The sequence below is a fragment of the Capra hircus genome, chromosome 1, assembly GCF_001704415.2.
Source record: "Capra hircus breed San Clemente chromosome 1, ASM170441v1, whole genome shotgun sequence".
Taxonomy (NCBI): domain Eukaryota; kingdom Metazoa; phylum Chordata; class Mammalia; order Artiodactyla; family Bovidae; genus Capra; species Capra hircus.
In genome coordinates this window covers 8,908,271-8,931,503 of record NC_030808.1, presented here as the reverse complement: position 1 = coordinate 8,931,503, position 23,233 = coordinate 8,908,271, and the positions used below count along the sequence as shown (strand labels likewise).

At 41.6% G+C, this 23,233-nt stretch overlaps 1 protein-coding gene across 6 annotated transcripts in view; it reads right to left on the bottom strand.

Moving 5' to 3' along the window:
* APP (amyloid beta precursor protein) overlaps window positions 1–23,233 on the bottom strand; it is a 313,323-nt gene that overhangs the window by 24,121 nt on the left and 265,969 nt on the right. For all 6 annotated transcript variants that reach the window (XM_018050523.1, XM_018050579.1, XM_018050642.1 and 3 more), the window contains one exon: window positions 8,379–8,600. In XM_018050523.1, the coding sequence (XP_017906012.1) occupies window positions 8,379–8,600 (222 nt within the window). The remainder of the gene's footprint in view (window positions 1–8,378; window positions 8,601–23,233) is intronic.

The window sequence follows — 23,233 nt, the reverse complement described above, 5'->3', positions numbered from 1 at the left end:
CTTACCCTGGTCTTTCAAGAAATGGGCAAGGGAGAGAAACGAAGCTTTTAGGATTAACAATGGACAAGGGGACAGCGAAGCCAGGTCGTTTGTCGTTCTTTAGCCGCTAAGTCATGTCTGACGGTTTTGTGACCCCATGGACCGTAACCCCCCCCAGGCTCCTCTGTCCATGGGATATCCCAGGCAAGAATACTAGAGGGGGTTGCCATTTCATTCTCCTTCTTCCTGACCCAGGGATAGAACCCACGTCTCCTGCACTGGCAGGAGGATTCTTCACCACCGAGCCACCTGGGGAGGTCAGTAAAGCCAGGAAGGAGGGATAAAGCCTCTTGGGTATGGCCCTGGAAACAGAAAGGTAAGAAGATAAGAAAAAGTGAGCAGTGGTGTCCGTGGGAAGAGAAGGTGTCCTGGACGGGATGGCATTTGGACCAGCAATTTCAACAGGACCATACAGCTTAGGGATGCATACAGCCCAGGCATTCAAAGATGGGATTATATGCCCAAGTCAATTTTGAAGGCCACACACTGGCAGGAACAGTGAGGGAGAAGAAAATGGCAGCAAGCCAAGTCTTCAAAACAGGAGAAAAAAACGTTGCTGAGAATACCAAGACATTCAGATACATCCAAAGGAAAAGGTGATCTGGTCCTTTATCATGCACCCTGGCAGCGTGAGAGGGGAAAGGGCGGTGGAGACAGCCAAACCTGATATTTACAGTGTAAGTGACCAAGGGCAAATGACCACATCTGAGGCTGTTTTTTAATAAGTAAAATATTAATAGAAATAGTAACTCTTATCTTCTCATTGTAACGAGGAAACAAACATTTTAAAAAATCCATTTCAGAAACTCTCCAATACTATAAAATTGCATTTATTAAATATCCTACTTATGAATTAATCTATGACACCTATTGTGAGGATGACTAATACTCTGTTCACTATCAAATGAAGACCTACTTCTTCCTGTAACTCACAAATACATGTGAGCAATACTGTTTCTCTGTATTTCATCCTTTTTCCATTGTATAAGAGACTTTCTTACTCCTTATAAAATGGTGTTCACGGAAGGATTACTGTACTTTTTGAGGACTTCCTGATGCCAAGAGCCCCAAATGGTGCTTCAGATGAAGAAAAAGATACCAAAATCACAGAGCAAAACCTTCATCAGTGGTTAAATCATTAGCAACTGTGACTCAGGGGAAAGCAGCTGAGTTTGTGGTTTAAATCTTGGTTGAAGACCTGGTAGTCAGTCTTGGGGTCCATTTTAATGCCACCACTTGTACTTTCAGTGTTCCTGGGCAAATGTCATCCTTCCTGAACCTCAGTTCTGTCACCAGGAATCTAGGTTTTCCCAGGGCTGAACACGCACATGTATGCCAAAGACCTTTACAAATGATGAAGCCCTATTCCTGAATTACTCAAAGGAATATGGAAACACATCAACTGTGCATAGAAACAAGCCTGAAAGATACTACCACAAAAAACTATCATTAGTTTATTGTGGGTGAGAAATCACCCCTATAAATTTCTCTGCCTTTCTGTTTGAAGGTGCATGTATTATTTGAAAACAGTAATAAATACTTTTTCTGTTTTTTGGGAAGATAAACAACAATAGTTTTAGTGACGTAAACCTTAGTTTAACAATGTGAGGCTGATTTAATATGAATAAATATTCAAAAAATACGGTATTCTTGTGTTCAGTGATCAGACACCTATGCATTTTTAAAAAGATAATCACATCACTGTAAAAAAAACAAAACAAAACACTGACAAGACAAAGGAGTGTATTATTCCCAATCCAAAATAAATATTTCTAATTTTTCAAATAGACCATTTGAGCCAGAAATTAACTTCAATATAAAGTAACTTCAGTAGTGTTCAAAACATGTTACTTGGGCTGTGTAGTAAATTACACATAAGAAACATGAAAACTTTAGCAGAAATGTGTTATTTCACTGCCTGCAGCAGCTCTGCATCAAGTAGTCCCCTACAAAAAGAGAGAAAAAGAAGGGTAGCAACTCAAGGACTTCTGGGTTTGTTGGTTCTGGTGTTCACTGCATTAATAATAAACCAATTCTAAGCTAAAAGTTGCCCAGCATAAACTCTCCTCCCCACCAGTCCCAAGGTGATACAAGGGCAACAGGAAACCAGTTTTACACGTTGATTAAGAGGGGCCTGAAAAGGCCTGGCTTCCAGGTTTGATGAAGGACATTATTTAATCCCATTTTCCCCATTTTAAAAGTGCTTTGTTCGTTGCTGCATTATAGCTAAGTGAAAATGGACCAGGGGGCTATTTCTCGATGCAATCACACACATCCGGTCTTACAAGACCTCTTGTGCCTCTGGAGGAATACTAGAGCACTCTGTGCAGACAAGCTGACTCCTGGCCACAAAGACTTTCCAGCAGCCATTGCATTTTCTGGATCTTCAGCCTGGCCTGTTCAGGGAGTCATGCAAATACAGAACAATCACAAATGCTATCAACACAAAAGCTTTCAGCCAGACGATTTCATGATCCATGAGAACAACCGTTTTAGGAACAACAGCCTCTCTTCGGTTTAGCCATTTCAGTTTTGTGGCTCAGAAAAACCACAGAGTAAAAATCCCCGAAGGCAAATCGCAGCTGGTCAAAGAGCTTAAAATATTGGAAAACTGTTCTGTGATACACTTATTTTTTTCAATATAAATTAAAAGAATGCCTGGGTGATTGACCCTCTGTGTGGATCTGACTGATTGTTTTTGAGAAAAACAACAAATTCTGGTAGGCCTTTGAAGCTCTGATGATGATAAGGATTGCAGGGACAATGAAAGGAAATCCTTTGAGAATTTTAGATATTTTCACTAGCCCTGTATAGGAGCACATGTCGGTAAGATTAGCTAGGAACGAGGCTCTGGGGAGAGCGAGAAGAGGAAGATGGGGAGAAAAAGTGAGATTTTAGGACTATTATATGGTCTGTTACATTCACTAATTTTAAGACTTACATACAGTAAGTCTTCTAAATATGAACCTTTGAGTGGCAAACTTTCAAAGAAGTGAATGCGTGGTTGCATACTGAGTCACGCCAGTTAGCTCACGTGTCTGGGGTACACTGTGCAGGCGGATCCTCTACAGGTGGCTGTGCTTTTCTGTAATTTACTGCCAGTACAGGACAGAGTTCAGTAGGACAGTACCTTTATTTCAAGCCCAGGATGTCCAGGAGCAAGTGTAAAAGCAGCTGGTCCTACTGTACTTTTCAAGGTATTGTGCTGTGAGATGAAACGTGTTTTCTTTTTTTGTTTGTCTGTTTTACTTAATTCAGTGATGTTTACTTTTTATGTACTATGTGTCACTCAGTCATGCCCGACTCTTTGTGACTCCATGGACTGTTGCCCACCAGGCTCCTCTGGCCATCGGATCTCCCAGGCAAGGATACTGGAGTGGGATTGCTATTCTCTTCTTCAGGGTGTCTTCCTGACCCCGGGATCGAATATGTCCTCCTGCACTGCAGGCAGATTCTTTACTGTCTGAGCCACCAGGGAAGCCCCTTTTATGTATTATTTGTGTGAAATGCATTATACATCTATTACAGTACAGTACTATATAGCCAATTGTGTTAGTTGGGTACCTAGGTTAACTCTGATGAACTTACGAATGAACTGGATTTACAAACATGTGCTCAGAACGAAACTCCCATTCGTATGTAGGGGACTTAATGGATACTGTTTAGGTGATAGGGTGACTCTCCGAGACAAGCTGTAAAACTTCTCTAATAAGGTCCCGGTTCTACTTTTTTAAAAAGAAAGCTACCACTGAACGTTTCCTACATTTCAAGTACTTTACTAAGAGCTTTTCATACCATCTTATTTAACGCTTACACCCTTTGAGTTAGCTATTATTATCAACTTCATTTTATAAACTAGGAAATAGTCAGAGACACTTTGTGACTTGGCCCAGATCACATAGCTGGAATTTAAACTCTGATGCACAGCATTCTGGAGTGTGGGATGGTGGGAAATGTGGAGGTCTTTTGGATTGCCACTGTGATAGGCGGGAGGATATTAATGGCATTTAATAGCTGGGGACCTGGGATGCTAGATGGAATGCACAGGGCAAACTCATACAAATAAACATTGTCCTGCATCCGACACAGCTTCCTAAATTCCTGCTGCACTTTTTGTTGTTGTTCATGTTAGCTGCTCAGTCATGTGTGACTCCTTGTGACCCCATGGACTGTAGCCCACCCGCTCCTCTGTCCATGGATTTCTCCAGACAAGAATATAAGAATACTGCAGTGAGTTGCCATTCCCTTCTCCAGGGAATCTTTCTGACCCAGGGGTCAAACCAGGGTCTCCCACACTGAGGGCAGATTCTTGACCATCTGAGCCACCAGGGAAGCCTCGGACATTTATGTATTGATGATTATGTGAGCCCAGAACCTAACTCAGCTTTACATGTAAACACAAATCATTTCTGCACAGTTCTTACTGTAACCTGGATCTTCCCAGAGCCCACCAATGGATAATATGAAGAAAAACTTCAATTCAGGACCTCTGTATCAGTCTGCATCTATATTTGTTACATCCATAAGGGGGCAGACACTTGATTGCTATGTTTTCCACTGGTAGTCAAGCCTGAACACTTATTGAAACATTTACTTTGACGTCCATTATATTGACTAACCCCCTAAACACTGTCAGCTCATTTTAAGATTCATTAAGAAGACTTTTTAACATTTAGAAAAGGAGGGTTGGTCTGATGATGGTGAAAAACAGAACTCAAACTCTGACATCTTAACTATTATTGCCTCTAATATTCTTCTGCAAGAGTTGGCTGTTATTCAATAACTTCCTTATTTAATAAGAATATTAGCTCTTTTAATGAAGCCAACAAAGGTCTGTCTAGTCAAGGCTATGGTTTTCCCAGTAGTCATGTATGGATGTGAGAGTTGGACTGTGAAGAAAGCTGAGCGCCGAAGAATTGATGCTTTTGAACTGTGGTGTTGGAGAAGACTATTGAGAGTCCCTTGGACTGCAAGGAGATCTAACCTGTCCATTCTAAAGGAGATCAGTCCTGGGTGTTCTTTGGAAGCAATGATGCTAAAGCTGAAACTCCAGTACTTTGACCACCTCATGTGAAGAGTTGACTCATTGGGAAAGACTCTGATGCTGGGAGGGATTGGGGGCAGGAGGAGGAGGGGATGACTGAGGATAAGATGGCTGGATGACATCACTGACTTGATGGACATGAGTTCGAGTGAACTCTGGGAGTTGGTGATGGACAGGGAGGCCTGGCGTGCTGCAATTCATGGGGTCGCAGAGTCAGACACGAATGAGCGACTGAACTGAACTGAACTGAGGCAATCTATTTCCCAGTCAGGGCTCCAGAGGCACTCAATCACAGACTTTGTCCAACTGGGTATCAATCTTGGCAACACTCAAGTGTCCTGAGGTGTGTATTTAGTCCATTGCTGTTCTGCGATATCGCCAAACCATTTTGTACTTGACCCTGACCTTTTGGATCAGTGATCCAAATGGATCACTTTGGGGGAAAGCCAGGATAGTAAGTCCAGTGTTCCTTCTTTGGATTAACTTGCAAGAGAAGGAGGGAAAAAAAAAAATCACAGTATGCTTTCTAACTTGGACCAACACTTAATTGTTTCTTGCTTGATTTGGGAGAAGTGTTAAGGGGCAGAAGAACAGGACGACAGTGAGAATGCTGACCATGGCACCAGGGGCTTGATTTCAGAAAGCCGCTCACTGAAATGAAATGATTCCTTTTTCTATTTCTACATAAAAGGAACAGTCACTATTTCTCCTCCCCACCCCCTGCTTTTTTTTCTAAACAAAATCAGTTTGGTTACTATTTAGAAAGTTTAACATAAGAAGCATGTTTAAATAGAATGCATGTAAGTTTTAACCGTGATCATGTATACGTGTATGAATACATATAGGGTCAAGATCGGAGAAGGCAATGGCACCCCACTCCAGTACTCTTGCCTGGAAAATCCCATGGGCGGAGGAGCCTGGTGGGCTGCAGTCAATGGGGTCGCTAAGAGTCAGACATGACTGAGCAACTTCATTTTCACTTTTCACTTTCATGCATTGGAGAAGGAAATGGCAACCCACTCCAGTGTTCTTGCCTGGAGAATCCCAGGGACAGGGGAGCCTGGCAGGCTGCCGTCTATGGGGTCACACAGAGTCGGATGCACTGAAGCTACTTAGCGGCAGGGTCAAGATAAAATACTTAGGGCATATGAAGGCAGATTTATTTAACTGTTGGTATTATTTATGCTATTAATATAATAAATGCAAAGTTCAGTTTCCTTCATTAAAGACAACCAAGGAAACATGTAGGCTGATATTCACATACGAAACACTTAAGCTCTTAATACTTGATAGAGAAAGGGAAAGTTTGAAATTCAGGGAAGGCAACACCTTCAGGGATTATTATAACTTTTTGCTATTCTCTGTTGTGCTGTGTGGAACTACGCACTGCACTTCTTTGTCCTCACTAAATTTGAAGAGTTAACATAAACAGGGCTACAGTATCTTTATCTTCATTAAGCTTTGCATGATTCACATTTTTAAAGGATATACCGAATATTACAACAAACATCAATGCTAATATCTGTGAATTAATTTCACTTTGCTGCTAATTCAGCTTCTGTTGTTAGCTTTCTAAATCTCTTCCCATAAACTTTATCCATAAATAAATTACAATTTGTAGTCTCTATTACTTGTGTGTGTGTTCATAAAAATGATTTAGGTAAACTCTAAAGTACGTTTTATCCTGCTTTTCCAAAATCAATATATAACTGAAAATATTAAATGGGAACATTTCATTTATGGAAAATATATACTTAAAGATATGTGAAAGGTCTTAAATTATAAGCAACTGATAGGCAATTTCTTTATAATTTTAGAAGCACACTGGAGATTAAGTTCTCAGTGGCAGGGGTAATTTTTAATAAAAATAATCTATATATTTAAGTTTTTCTGTAAAAAGCTAAAACCTGGACATAAATGACAAACTACACATTTAACACTATTTGGTATAAAAAGGGCATAAAGGACTGTAATTTGCTACTAAAGTTTGTGAAACCTCGTACATGTTACCTATTTTTCTGTCAATTAACCCGTTATCTTAAAAGAAAAGAGGAAGTCTTGCGTGTGTTCTATTTACAAAATGAGATTGGACATTTTTTGCAAACAATTCTCATTTGAGATTGAGTGATGAGGATTTTAAATGACCAAAATGTATTTATCTTTAAAAAAATGACACAAGTAGCATTCTAGTAATAATACAATTTCATAAGTCACCCAGCTCTTTGATACTAAATCTCCTTATATTTTTTCCATGTTAGAATTGTTTTTATAAATGGTAGTCTTAACTACTTTTACATTATAAATAACACTGCTGTTTGTATCTGATATTATTACCAAAAGGTACCTTTTTCCAAATGAATAAAACAAATTTGTGGTGATTACCCCTCTTATGAGAGCAGTCTATATTAAAGATTTTTTGCAATGGTTCTTAAAAAAAGTTTCTCCAGTGCACTTAAGGTCTAAAACTGGATTTATATTTAGTTGGAGGAGCGACTTGACTGTATTTTGAGGTATCCATACTACAAATATCCATATTACAAATATTGCCATCAAAAGTCGTTACTTTAACAAAGAAGAATCACAGATAAAATCCTGTGTTCTTGAAAAACAAACTATCAGTATCTCAAAATCAAGGTGTTCCCCTGTTTGAAATTTCATACTTCTGAAACATGTAATGGAATAAGAACTAAAAAATTCTCTCTGCCCAATAGATACTATTTGAAAAGTTTTGCTAAGAAATCCCTGCGAAAGAGTATATATATAACCCATTGTGCCAGTTTATTGACAGGGAAAAATCTTGCTTCTTTGAATTATCAAAGGAAGTAACATTTAGATTAATGTGCTTCTTAATTTTGACAAATGCTTTGTATTTAACTTTCTAAACCTCAAACTGTGTTAACTCTTAAGCAAAATTACATTTCATGATCTGAATGCTTCTCTCTCTTTGCCTTTCACATTTAATGCAATCTGAAATTTAATGCACTAAAATAAATAACTGACGAGGACCTTTTGGGTCCCTTTCAAACCTCCATTTATACAGGCCCCATCGAAATTTCTCTGTTCACTGAGTGAACTGCGATTTCCGTAATTCCATCACCTGTTTTCTTTGAAGGTGGGCATTTGTGGCCACTGTCTCAAGGACACTAACTGGGTGCTGTGCTTTCATTCCAGAACCAACAAAACACCTCTCAGTGAGAAAGCATTTAAAACAATTCATATAGAAATTCACCCTTTAGGAATGTGAGAGAGATTACATATGTAGCAGACGGTTGTTGTTCCCTCTTGGGCTTCTTACCTTCATTTTCCGTGTTGGCGGGCACAGAGTCAACCCCGAAAGGATGCCAGGGCTGGAGGTCGTCCAGGCTGAATTCGCCATTCACGGGAAGAAGCTCCACGGTGGTTTTGGTTTCGGTCAAAGACGGCATGAGAGCATCATTGCCGTAGCTGATCCTCGGCTCACTGATTATGTTGGCCAAGACATCGTCCGAGTAGTTTTGCTCTTTCTGCAGCAGCTCATCTAAACCAAACAAGAGCCACATCTTGGGTGAGTAACAGCAACAGTTACAACAGAAGCAGCGGCAGCGCCTACCGCTTCCTGTCTGCTAGGCACGACTGCAAGGCACGATTTTATTTACGATGTGGGTACTGTTACCACCTCCATCCTATAGACAGGAAAACTGAGGCACACGGTAGATAAGCCACTTATACAGAAGCATAGCTAACAATGCCCACGGTAAGATTTGAGCCCTGGGAGGATGGCTTAGACCAAGGTGGATGCTCTGACCTGGTGCACCACTTCCCCCAGTGAGAGACCTGGAATAGTCCTTCCCTCCAGACACAGGTAGATTCTCCTAGTCGACAGGGATCGCAGAGGAATGGAGAAGATGCTTCGGTGGGGTGTTTGCAGTGCACTGGCCTCAGTAAGCCAGGTATAGTTTCTTTCAAGCTGAAGGACATATCTAGTGAGTTTCTGGTCTTTCCATGAACATGTGTAAGAACAAGAAAAGCGTAAGTAACAGGCTGCCTGCTTGCTCCACTCCTGAACAGTTCTCATTGTTTTGCCTTGAAAACAATCTGTCTTCTTCAAATGCTCCCAGGGGCTGCACAATATGTGTTCTGAGGCAACAAAGCAACAAGCCCCTAGCCCTGCTGGTTGTGGCCTTGCAGACATGAAGCTCTGTGCCAGCCTTCTCTTCTATGGGGTACACAGCCCTACCTGCCAACATTCCTCACGGGCTATCAACCCAAACATCCTGTCTTTCTCCTCTGCTGCTTCTCCTTTCAAAACATACCATCAGAGTGTAAAGAACCCACCTGCCAATGCAGGAGCATTAGGTTCGATCCCTGGGTTGGGAGATCCCCTGGAGGAGGGCATGCAACTCATTCCAGTATTCTTGCCTGGAGAATCTCATGGACAGAGGAGCCCAGCGGGCTACTGTCCACAGGGTCACAAGGAGGTTGGACATGACTGAGCGACAATAACAACAAGGGCGCTGTCACGGTGGTAAATCTTACATCTGCGCCTCATAAAACACGCACAGCATTTCAGATTGCAGCAAATCATGGTGTTCCCTCATTTCTCTTTTATCTCTAATACCGTTGGCAGGAAATTTCCTCCAAATGGCCGCTAAAATGTAGAGAGCCCCGTGGTGGTTAATTTTCCTGGTTTATTATATTCATTTTCAGAAAATGAAAGAATGAAATATTCAAGAAACATTACATTTTCGGTAGAGTGAAAAGCACTTAGACGTGAAAGACATTTTTGGTACCAAAGTAGAAATTCACTTTTCTATCTCAATGTGACACAGGAGATTTAGAAACAGCCCCCTCTGGTCATCTCACTTGGAACAATGAAGTCAGCGTGGTGTTTACGAGAGGAAAAGAGGGTGGAAATGATGGATTACCGTTAGTGGGAGTAGGATTCAATTCTGTGATCATAAAATGTCTAAGACAGCCACCTACTTCTTGACATTATTAAGGGCTCAGGTTTTTACCAACTGTTAACACAATTCGTACCAAACAATTTCTCCTATGATAAAAAAAAAACATCCAGAACTAAATGCAATTATCTTATTGTTCATTCTGACTTTATCTTTGAATTTTATGGTCAGACTGATCACACAGAAACCACACTTCTACTATGTTGGTGGCCCTGATGGATAATCTTTTTATCTGAATTAATTTATTATTTTATTACAGCACTTTGATGGCATATATTGGGATTTCAAAGCTTTTAAGCATCTACATTTGCCAACTGCTATATTAAACTAAAAGACTAGGCACATTTCCCTCAAGACTCTTTATTTTTGTAAAAGCTAATTGTTACTGCCCCAAATTACAGCAGTTACCTCTGTAGTCAAATATCTTCTGTAATACCGACCGAGCTTATGAGCCTTGTAGTAAAAATGGAAATATTTAACTAAATTCAGTGATGGTAATATTTAACCTACAGTTTAAACAACAAAAAGAAGTTTAATTTCAAATATTCAACGTGCAATCAAACCCACTGTATGCTGCCCTGTCAAAAATGCTTTGAGGATATGTATCAGGCATGTGTGTGCGTGCGTGCTAAGCCACTTCAGTTCTGTGCTAGTCTTTGTGACCCTATGGACTGTAGCCCACCAGGCTGTCCTGTCCATGGGATTCTCCAGGCATGGATATTAGAGTGGGCTGTCATGTCCTCCTCCAGGGGATCTTCCTGACTCAGGGATCCAGTCCCCGTCTCTTATGTCTTCTGAATTGGCAAGTGGGCTCTTTACCACCAGTGCCACCTGGGAAGCCCATATCAGGCATACTTCTAGCAAATAAGAAAAACAAAACATCTCACCACATAGCTGTCATTAAAAACACTTAAAATATGTATTTGTTTAAAAAGCAACATCAAAAGAGATCCCTGGCTGATTTCATCTTCAAATGACTAACATATTTCATTCTGGGAGAAGCAGTAGACTTCCATGAGAATTTATCTGGAGAGATGTGGCCTCATAAAAGTGAAGGAGGAAACAGAACAAGCTCTGTCTTGAAAGCAGGACTCCATCTTGGGCCGGATTGTGGACTTTGAGCTACATGCCCAGTATCTATGGAGATGACATACCAACTAGAAAACCAGGCCCCTGGAAGGAAGAGCCCCAGGGATCTCCGTTGCCTTAAAAAATACCCTAATTAATACCCTAATTATCTGTGCAACCAAACAGAATCATACATTCTATTATGCTTATTGGGGTATGACCACAGGCCTATTGATAATCGTCCACTGTTAACTACCTAGGCTTAAGGCAAATGATCACGGTTAACTTTGATTGTATCTTTCTTTTTCCTTTGTTCAGATTAGTTTTAGGGACCCTTATACATTTAGGGTACATAAGGTTTTCACAAAAACTGGTCGGGGTCCTTGGCTAAGAGGAGACTCTGCCTTGGGCCCGCAGGTGTACTCAACTGCACTCCAGTATCTGCATTGTCCTTCTGAGTGAGTGTGTTTCCTGGAACATGTGGCTACAAGAAAAGGACTTCTGAAAAGGAAAGAGATGAATCCTAGGTGATTCATCTAATGCTCTCCTTTCAATGATTAACCCACTTGCCTAACTCCTCCTAAAGTTTTACCGCCACATTTAAGGTTTCATGAAAATGAACTTTATAAACATTAAGTCAGTTCTTCTACAAGCTTCAGGTGTAATTACCGAACTACCTTTTCCATCCTTTGAACACATTTGGGGCAGGGAGGAAACCTCCGTTATACAGAGGAGGTCCAACTCTTGTCTTTTCCCCTGTGAAACACGGCTAGTAAAGGTCAGATTTGGAGACTGGTGAACACGCCTAGGCTTGCTGGGTTTTCTTTCATATAGAATTGAACCTGCATCGTTGTTAGCATTTCCCTCCTATTTTCTGGTTCTGGTGGAAATAGACACATTTATCTGCAGCCTCTCCTCCAAATGGAAACTTCTTTTCAACCTTGTCTAACAGGAGAGTCTCACCTGATCATTTCTTACATTTTAATAAATAATTACTTATGTATCTGAAAGCATTGAGGACTACACCTCTGAACAATGCATTTACCCTCAACCCCACCCTTTGCAACTGCCACAGATGCAGCAGGCATATTTATAAAAGGGATGTAATTTTTTCCCTATTGAGAAGCTCTACTATAAATCTGCTGTCATCTGTGCTAGGCATTTTGCTCACACCAAGACTATGAGATCAGATTTAATTTTCCAATCACAGTCCATGCACGTCTGATTCATGGCTTAGCATATAACTACCATGCTGTTCACTATATTGTACTTAACGTGACCGGGCTTCCCTGGTGGCTTAGACAGTAAAACACCTGCCTGAAATGAGAGAGACCTGGGTTCGATCTCTGGGTTGGGAAAGATCCCCTGGAAAAGGCAGTGGCAACCCACTCCAGCATTCTTACCTGGAAAATCCCATGGACAGAGGAGCCTGGTAGGCTACAGCCCATGGGGTCACAAAGAGTTGGACATGACTAAGCGACTTCACTTTCACTTTCAACGTGACCATGGTCTCTGAAACTCCCTAAGCTTTGCGTTCCTCATCTATAAAATTAGGGGGAGTTGGATGGATGGTCTTTGTAGTTTCTTCACTTTGAATCCTCTTATCTTGCTATGTGGGCATCCCCCAAGAGCTTGTTGAAATCATAATCTCAGGTTCCAGCCTGAGCTAGGGAAACAGAATCTACACATTTAACATGGTCCCCAGGCAATTTTTTAAAAAACTGTGAAGTATAGTCCATCTTCAATATTATATAAGTTACAGATGTATAATATGTTGTTGTTCAGCCGCTAAGTCATGTCGGACACTTTGTGATCCCATGGATCGCAGCATGCCAGGCTCCCTGGTCCTTTGTTATCTCCTGGAGTTTGCTCAAATTCATGTCCATTGAGTCGCTGATGCTATCTAACCATCTCATCCTCTGCTGCCCCCTTCTTTTGCCTTCAGTTTTTTCCAGCACCAGCATAGTGTTTAGTTCAGTCACTCAGTCGTGTCTGACTCTTTGCAACCCCATGAATTGCAGCACGCCAGGCCTCCCTGTCCATCACCAGCTCCCGGAGTTTACCCAAACTCATGTGCATCGAGTTGGTGATGCCATCCAGCCATCTCATCCTCTGTCGTCCCCTTTTCCTCCTGCCCCCAATCCCTCCCAGCATCAGAGTCTTTTCCAATGAGTCAACTCTTTGCATGAGGTGGCTAAAGTATTGGAGTTTCAGCTTTAGCATATAATGTACAATATAGTGATTCCTCATTTTTAAAGGGTATACTCCATTTACAGCTACTATAAAATATTGGCCATATTCCCTGTGATGAATAGTGTATTCTTGTAGCTTATTTTATACCTAATAGTATGTATCTTTTACTCCCCTACTCCCATGTTGCCCCTTCCTTCTTCCCTCTCCCCATGGTAACCACTAGTTTGTTCTCCTTATTTTGAAGTCTGCTTTTTTTTTTTTTTTGGTTATATTCACTAGTTTGTTGCATTTTCTAAATTCCGCACATAAGTAACATCATATAGTTTGTCTTTATCTGACTTATTTCACTCAGCACGGTACATCTAATCCCAGGCCAGTCTTAAGCACATTACAGTCTGACCACTGCTATGAGGTGTATCCATACAAAGGCATCACTGCACAATGGCCTCAGCATCCCCTTCACAGAAGACAGGCCTCAAAACAAAACAAGGTGTCAAAGGTGAGTACGGCCCAGAAACCATGTCGCAGAAGAAACCTGGCTGCCAACACACCTCCAAGGCAGTTCATAAACCCAACCCACCCTATGGCCTTCAAGCTACCATCACGATTAAATTTTTCTGAACCAGAAATCTGCAGGAAAGACTAGTTATGAATTCCCCCCCCCAACTTTTTTTTTTTTTTTTTGCCAGACTGTTTGTCAGGCAGGAAATTACATAGGAGCCAGAGCAGGAAAGTGTTCAGGAAACAGGTTATTGTTATTCAGACGCTGAGAAAAATAATGTACCTAAAAACCAAAGGACATCCTTCCTTTCTGCATTCTCCCCTAAGACCAAAATTACCTCTAAGCATGGACTGCCCTGTAGTTCAATGGAGCACAATGTGTCTAAAATGCTGATCTGGGGGAGAACCTTGGCGGTGTTCAGGTGATTGCTGGGCAAGGCTGGGAGGTTAAGATCACCATGCGGCGTGTGTGCAACTGTGTCAGGCTATAACATCTTTTTTTGTTATCTTTTAAAAACATTATTTGTATTTACCTTTTTGGCTGTGCTGGGTCTCTAGTTGTGTCATGTGGGCTTTGTTGCTGCAAGGATCTTAGTTCCCCCTGTGGTGTTGTTTAGTCGCTCAGTTGTGTCCGACTCTTCATGACCCCATGGACTGTAGCCCGCCAGGCTCCTCTGTCCATGGGGACTTTCCAGGCAAGAATACTGGAGTGGGTTGCCGTGCCCTCCTCCAGGGGAGCTTCCCGATCCAGGGATCGAACCCTCCTCTCCTGCGTCTCCTGCACGACAGGCAGATTCTTTACCACTGAGCCACCGGGGAGGCCTGCTCCCTTCTCTAGGTGAGACCTTACCTGTCACTCCTGCTGTGATGGTCTACCCTCAACAGCAGCTTCTCCTCTCCTCCACCTCCCACATTTTTAGATTTCGTCTTCTCTGGTAGACCGGCCTAAATATGAGTGCTACATGAACAATCATCAGGTTTCACTGATTCTGAGTCAGATTAAAGATAATTTAGACCGCTTTAGATCTTGAGCTATTTAAATAGTCAATGCTGCCATATGTTCCAACAAGAGGAAAAAATGAGGTATATTATCACAAAGCGATACTGTTCCACAAATCTCTTTTCATTTTGACCTCCCAGCAAACTGGGTCAGTCCTCTTATTTTTAGCTACACTATTAATCCCCAAAAATCTCTCATGGTCTCAAAATTCAGACTCCACTGTCTGAATCAGGGTTTATTTTTCTTTAGTGGTTTCTTGGACACGGATTTTACATGGAGCATGCTTTGTCCACTTATGGCAACAAAGTATCCCCAGGGAGATACAGACATAGCTGCACGTCATATGTGAGAACATTCCTTATTGCAAGTGGTGTTTTCCTGAAGTATCATTTGTTTTGCTTAAGATGGAGGATACAGAAGTCCCCTGTGAAGAGAAATTTCCTTTTGACTTTCAAACAACACAGATTAAAGAACTTAGAATTTACCCACGGCCATCAGAAATCAAGAGATTTCTGATGTCAATCAGGTTCCCTGGTTTCTAAACACAGAGTGAAGAGTTCCTTTTCATGTTTACCTTGTGCCAACATCCTGATTGTATTTCCGACTATATTAGGAGTCTTGGTCCCGCCTGGCTGGGTAGTTGGGAGCCTAAGCAATCCTTCGGGGGAAAAATATTCTAAAATGTAGCCTAAAAACCAAGTTTACCTATCACAGGAAGAATCTCGTAGTATGCTGTGTTGAGGCTGTGACTCGCATATATAAAGAAATGTCCTTGCTTTGAGGAAATAACCCGTCGTGAAAAATTTAGGTGTAAAGGGCCAAGATATCTGCAAGTTAATTACTTACTTTTTTTTTAAGGTACAAAATTACTAGCTTTTTATTTTTTCCCAGCTTTAAGAATTTTTAAATTTATTTTTGGCTCTGCTGGGTCTTCCTTGTTGCATGGACTTATTGTGGTGGCTTCTCTTGTTGCAGAGCACAGGCTCTAGAGCACAGGGTCATTAGTTGTGGTGCACGGATTTAGTTGCTCCACAGCGTGTGGGATCTTCCCGGACCAGGGACTGAACCTGCATCTCCTGCACTGACAGGCAGATTCTTTACCACTGAGCCACTAGGGAAGCTCTCCTTTCCCATCTTTTCTGCAAGTTAGTTTTAAAAAGAGAAATTTTTATGCAATGTTTTCAGAACTATTCTTTAAGTCTGGAAGTACATTATTATATAAAGTTCAGGGACTTCCCTGGTGGTCCAGTGGCTAAGACTTAAAATGCAGGAGGCCTGGGTTTGATCCCTGGCCAGGGAACTAATCCCACATGCTGCAACTAAGTGTTCACATGCCACAACTAAAGATCTGGCATGCTGCAATGAAGACTGAAGATCCCAAGTACCACAACCAAATAAAGAAATATATATAAGCCTTCAGTACTATGGCACTAAAACTCTAGTGCCAGCTTTAGCCTGTATATATGTGGATGCTCTCTTCTGGTTAATATATATAGTGAAGGAATATACATTGATGGTCCAGTGACCACTATATATAGCATGATGGTCCAGTGGTTAGCGATCTGCCTTGCAATGCTGGGGACACCGTTTTGATCCCTGGTCCTGAAGATCTCACACGCTGAGGGGCAACTGGGCCTGTGTCCCATGACTACTGAAGCCCAAGTGCCCTAAAGCCCGTGCTCTGCAACAAGCAAGGCCACCACAATGAGAAACCCATGCACTGCAAATAGAGAGAAGCCCCCTCTCACCACAACCAGGGAAAGTTCGTGCATAGCAATGAGACCCAATGCAGCCAAAAATAAATTCTTTAAAAAAATGTATATATGTATATGTATATGTGTGTATGTGTATATATATATATATATATATATATATATAGTGAAAATACATGTATGTTCTATAATGTAAGCAGATCCAGGCTATATGTCTTCTACAAACTAAGATAAAAATAAATGTGATTTTTATGCCTGTATCCCTTACACAAAAGTTAATTATTTCTTGTGGTCTTCAACACAGCAAATAGCTATCTCTTCAATGCTAGGGGAAAAACTGGCTGTCCTGGGCTAGTTGAGAGATGTATGCTTTTATGGCTAAGCTCAAGGAGTTTCAAAGTAATGATGATTATATGGAATTTCTTTCTTTCAAAATTTTATTTATTTATTTGGCTGCACTGGGTCTTTAGTTGCAGCATGTGAGATCTAGTTCCCTGACCAGGGATCGAACCTGGGCCCCTAAATGAGGAGTGTGGAGTCTTAAACACTGGATTGCCAGGGAAGTCCCCACAATTATATAGAATTTTTCTCTTCAAACCTCCTCCAGCATAAGGTAGAACTTCACTGTGATTCCTCTGTACATAAAAATGTAGTTTGGTAGTAATTAGCTAGAGTCAAATTCAGTGCAAGAAATAGAGAAAATAAAAGAAACAATAATTCACTTGCCATCCCATCAAGAGCAATTTTTAAAATAGTTTTTTACTCTTTAGGGAATCAGCTATTTCATCTCATTCCATCATCACTTCAAGGAGACTGAATTTTTCAGGAATAGGGAAGAAGGCACCTAGAATTGGAGTTATCAGATTTGAAGACGTAAAGAGATAAAATCACAAGAAATCAATTTCTCTCCAGTTCCATTCCACAGTATGTATTTCTCAGTTCTCTGGAAGGTTGTTCTGCAGTGGGTCCACTTTATTGTTTGTTTTTACTCCGAAGTCCGCAGCTATACAGTAAATTGGAAACATGAAATAAAACCTGAGGTTTGCTCTATCTGGATCAGTATCACATTTCCTTAAAAAAAAATTGCTTAGCTTTTAGTGAGCACAAGAAAGGGGGAGGAAGATTATTTTTACAAAGCACTCAAGTGACAGTTTAACTGCCTGTGAATACATTTTTTATAAATGCACATTCATTCTGGCAGCTGTATACAGTCTGAGGACATATTTCCCTGAAGCCTTCACTGCGGGTGCTGGGGTGTTCAGGCCACCCACCCATCACGTCCCATTTTCTCCACCTCGGTTCTGAACCAACTAAGAGCAAGCAGCTGGAGAGGAAAACATCACCTTTACTCCTGAGAAAGGCCAGGCCCTTACCAGCCCACGGGATGCTTTCTTTGGGGACTGAGTCACAAGGGCACAAGGCTTGTCACGCTGCGTGTAGATTGGATTTCAGCTCCACCTTGTACCCCCAGCTGCACATGACAAAGGAGGGGGTCTGAATGAAGCCCTGCCGCTGTGTCCTACCCAACTTACGCACCGTACCTGTGGTCCTGTTTCGTCTGCATGTCTGCATGCTAAGCTGCTTTAGTCGTGTCTGGCTTTTTGTGACCCCATGGACTGTAGCCCACCAGGCTCCTTTGTCCATGCGATTCTCCAGGCAAGAATACTGGAATGGGTTGCTATTTCCCTCTCCAGGGGATCTTCCCCACTCGGGGACTGAACCTGGGTCTTCCTCGTTGAAGGCAGATTCTTTACTGTCTGTGCCACCAGGGAAGCCCTGTCTGATCTGCACCCGCTCCCAAACTTGTGAGAGGAATCTTTCTTCCCTGGGTAAGAGGCATCCTATGAGGATGAAAGGAATCCAAAGGAAAGGGCAGCAGTGCCCTTCTCAACAGCCATCAGTCATTCTCTGCTATGCAGTAAAGACAGTGCATGCTACTTGATTCATACCTGACAGACGCTTAATTGACTGAACTCTAAACAGGCATACCTTGGTTTATTGCACTTCAGATACTGCTTTTTTTTTTTTTTTTAAACAGATTGAAGGTTTGTGGCAACCCTGTGTCAATGAGCAAGTCTTTCAGTTCCATTTTCCCAACAGTATTTGGTCACTTTTTGTCTCTGGATCACATTTCAGCAATTGTCACAATAGTCCAAAGTTTTTGAAAATTTCTTGGATATTCTTGGATATAATCCAAGTATTATATTTGGATGGTGATCTGTGATCGTTGACAATAGCATTGCAAAAAGATTACAACTTGATAAGGCTCAGATGGTGGTTACCATTTTAAGTAAGAAGGCATTTTCTAGGCAGAGTAAGTATGTTGCATTTTTAGACAAACTGCTATTGCATACAATAGACTATAGCAAGCATAAAGTGACTTTTGACGTGCACTCCAGAAACCCCAAAATTCACATGACTCACTTGATGGAAATATTCACTTTATTCTGGTGGTTTGGAACTGAGCCCACGATACCCCTTAAGTATGCCTGTATTTTGAAGGATGTGAAGGATTGGTTAGCAAGGCTGGCTAGCTCATGGTAGAAAGTAACATTTTCAACATTCCTCCATAGGTGACTTCACTTCTAAAGAGCCTATGATTTATGCTGATTAGGATAAGGAGCACGGGCAAGTGTGGATAAGACCAGTACAAATCATAGTGGAGGATGCTCCTATTCTTGTAGACAAGGTATCATGTTTGTAGACGTAGTAGCTATTTTGAAAGGTTTATTTATACAGATTAAAAAAACCACACCAAGCCTCTATGCTCTTCTGCACACTGGCCTATCTGTGTTTTAACAGAAAACTCGTTCTGCAGGGAACATTTTTAGGACAGCAATGCTCCTTTATCTCCTGCATTAGAGGACTTTGGGATCCTCTTACAATGCAGGGGAACCAAGCCTGGTGATGGAAAGTGCTTGGCATCTGAAGCTTGGAGATGGGTGGAAAGTGACTGTCTTCAGGGAAGTATTAATAAAGCAGATGAAGAGCAGCTGAAAGGACTCACTTTACAAAAATTAATCTGGAGCCATGAAAATTAAAATCATTTTATTATTAATTAATGAGCTCATTAATTTATCTATTCATGCATTCAGCTGTTCAGCAATCCTACCATCTTCCAGGCCAGTGTAGGAAATAATTAAGGCAGTTTCTTATTACTCAAAGCTCAAGGCACCAGAGAAAAGATGGGCAGAAAAGTAATTCCTATACAAATGTTATGGTAAGGCGTGTGGACAGAGCAAGAAAGAAACAAACTGGGACTTTGGGGCTGGGATGGTGATATTACAGGTTTGCTAAGGAAGAGCGACTACAGTTCTAGTGGACACAAGTCCATGGCCCAAGGTACAGAGGATGGGATGCCTCTGCCTGTGGGGACTCTTCTGGTTCCTGAAACACAAGGGAGATGAAAACGGAAGCAGCTTAGACAGGAGCCAAGGACTTGGAATTTGTGGGATATACACAGGGCAAAGGAATATGCTAGCTTGCAGGAAGAATATGCCGTTAGCAAAATACAGACTAAGGGGATTCCATGCGTTGAGAGAGTGGCCTGCAGTTGATTTTAGGTAAATTATAAAGAAAAGGACAGAGGGGAAACCTGGGGATTATAAAATCCTAAAAAAACAGGTCGACATTCAAAAATGGGGAAGATACTGGGCAAGAATGTACACAAGTGATAAAACCAGAAAGACCCTAACGGACGTGATACAAAGAACAAGAAGTGTTACTCAGCAGGTGGTGGGAGGTGTGGAGGAGGGATTGTGACCGGGAAAGGAAAGAGGTGCTGTCAGGCGGCTGGCTAATATTTGCATTCTTGACTTGAGTTGTGTCCATCAGAAAAGCACAGATTGGGGGCAGAAAGACAGGTTCTATTTAGGTGTGTGGAGTCTGTGATATTCCATATCATGGTGCAGGGGGTTGGAGCCCCTGGAACTGTGGTCTGGAGAAAGCATGTAATTGCTGCCACAGCCCACAGGGAAGCACGGGAAAGAAAATGGGAGGTTTCCCATTTCCCCAGGTATTTTGGGAAAAAAGTTCACATCAGATTCCCCCAAAGGGATTTATCATGTATTGAATTCTGCTAGATAATGAACAGCCTCATCTGTAGTGAAGTGGCACCACATATTTAGTGAAAATTCTTTAGAGAACTTTGCCATGGTTAAAAATAACATCAGATGGTGGTTACTGTTAAGAACTAAGGAGCAAAGTCTTTTGCATCCAAATAAAGAGTTGTAGGTCTTTCCCCTCACCCCATTCTTAAGTCAAATCATTTCAGTATGAGCACCTATGAGATGATTAAAAAAAAAAAAAGCAACCTTATACAAAGAATGAATGAGAAAATTGTGTAGGAGATAAAAATAAAGTGGAGCTCTAACCCTTTTGCTAATTTACCTTTGAATATGCTCTCCCTTTGGACAATGATGAAGGGTAAAATGGGGGTGTAATCCCTGCGGCCAGCTCTCCTTTGTCACCTGTAAGCCAGAGCTGTGTTCCATTGAACATGTTGGAGAATTACCCCAGATAACCACGTCCTCACCATCCTATGCGTGAGACAACTGCTTCCATGATAATGCTGCCTGCTGCCTACTAAGGAAGATCTTGCCCTAGTCTTTCCTTCCAAAATGTTTCTAATCTCCACACTTTCCAATCTTGGCATCAGATCTCATCCAAGCCCCTGATGCTTTTCCTGCTGAAAATTTACACAGAATTCTAGAATGTTTTTTCTTCAAAAAAGCTGCTTAAATGTGATAGTTTCATCTCAGCACAGGTAACCTTTTTCTTTTCTCCACCCTGCTCTGAAATAAAAAACTCAGAAATAAAAAACAAAAAACAGACTTCATCTTAAATTACGATATACTGTATAAAGAGTTACCAGTTTGGTCTCAGATTTCTATTCCCTCTCCCTTTTACACAATCAAACTAAAAATCTAACTAGCTTTCTCTGAATATGCAGTATTAAAACATGATCATCTTCAATAAAATGAAATTAACTCAAAATTTAAACCCCTCGACACTAATTACCACAGGTCTCCAACAGCTTATTGTGTGTGCGTTTGTGATGTAAGCAGTCTTTATTTGAATAAACTTTAAGTTTCAACAACAAATTAAAAAATGACTCACATTACAGTGCATTTATACATGTCTTTTCATCTTCTAAGTATGGTAAACATTAATTAACCCTGGCTAATTAAAACAGTCATAGTTTACAAATTTACTCATTAATCAGCCTCAAGCAAATGCAAAGCATTTTTAAAAGTCTTTCACAATTTGAACCAATTAAATATGGAAATTATTATTTTTTAATGAAGAGGTCATAAATTAAAAAAAAGGTCATCAAAAAACATGCCTGCAGTCCTTTGACTTAAATTTGATCATGTTTTAGAAAGAAACTCGGACAATGTTTCGGAATTGTGGAAGTCAAAGGAAACTGAAGATAAAACTGCCTGAGACTTACTTCCCTGGCGGTCAAGTCATTAAGACTCCACGCTTCTACTGCAAGCGGGCCTGGGTTCAATCCCTGGTCAGGGAACGAAGATCCTGCATGCCTTACAGTATGCACCTCAAACAAACCAACAAAAGCAACTGCCTGGAATGGGTTGAATTACGTCCTGCCCCCGAAATAATAGTGACATTGTTTAACATCCAGTGCCTATGAACATAATCTTTTCTGGAAACGGGATCTTCACAGATGTAATCAAGTAAAGATCTGATCATACTGGAGTAAGGCTCTCAATCCAATATGGCATGGAGAGGACCTCATGGGAGTCAGGTGGGCTCTTGGTCGTATGGAGAAGACACAGTGACAAAGGGGACACGCTGTGTGAGGACTGGCAGAGGCTGGAGTGGTGTATCTGCAAGCTGAAGGTCTGTTGGCGATGGTTGCTAACAGTAAGAACAGGGAAAAGGAACAAAACAGATACTCCTCTAGGGCCTTCAGAGGGAACATGGCCCCAGAGACACTTAAAAAAATTTTTTTGAAATTAATTATTTTTTGACTCTGCTGGGTTTTCATTGCTGCAAGGGCTTTTTTCTAGCTGTGGCGAGTGGGGGCTATTCTCCAGCTGCGGTGTGCAGACTTCTTGCTGCGCTGGCTTCTCCTGTTGCGGACCATGGGCTCCAGAGTACCCAGGCTTCAGTGGTTGTGGCACGTGGGCTCAGGACTTGCGGCTCCCAGGCTCCGGAGCGCAGGCTTGGTAGTTGCGGCACATGGGCTTGGTTGCTCCGCGGCATGTGGGATCCTCTTGGATCGGGGATCGAACCTGAGTCTTCTGCATTGCCAGGTGGATTCTCTGAGCCACCAGGGAAGCCCCCGTAAATCCTTTCGTTTCAGACTCTTAGCTTCCGGAACAGTGAAAGAATACATTTCTGTTGTTTTTAGGCCATTCGGTTTATGGTCATTTGTTTTGGCAGTCCTAGGAAACTGTAACACTATCTCAGTAAGTGAATACTGGGGCTTTCCCAGTGGCTCAGTGGTAAAGAATCCACCTGCAATGCAGGAGCCGCAGGAGACACGAGTTTGATCCCTGGATCAGGAAGATCCCCTGGAGAGGGAAATGGCAACCCACTCCAGTATTCTTGCCTGGAGAATCCTATGGACAGAGGAGCCTTGCAAGCTATAGTCCATGGGGTCGCAAAAGAGTCCGACAAGACTGAGCGACTGGGCACACGTGGAGAAATTAGTAAAAGAAACAACATTTAAAAATCCATCAAATCAGGGACTTCCTTGGCAGTCCAACGG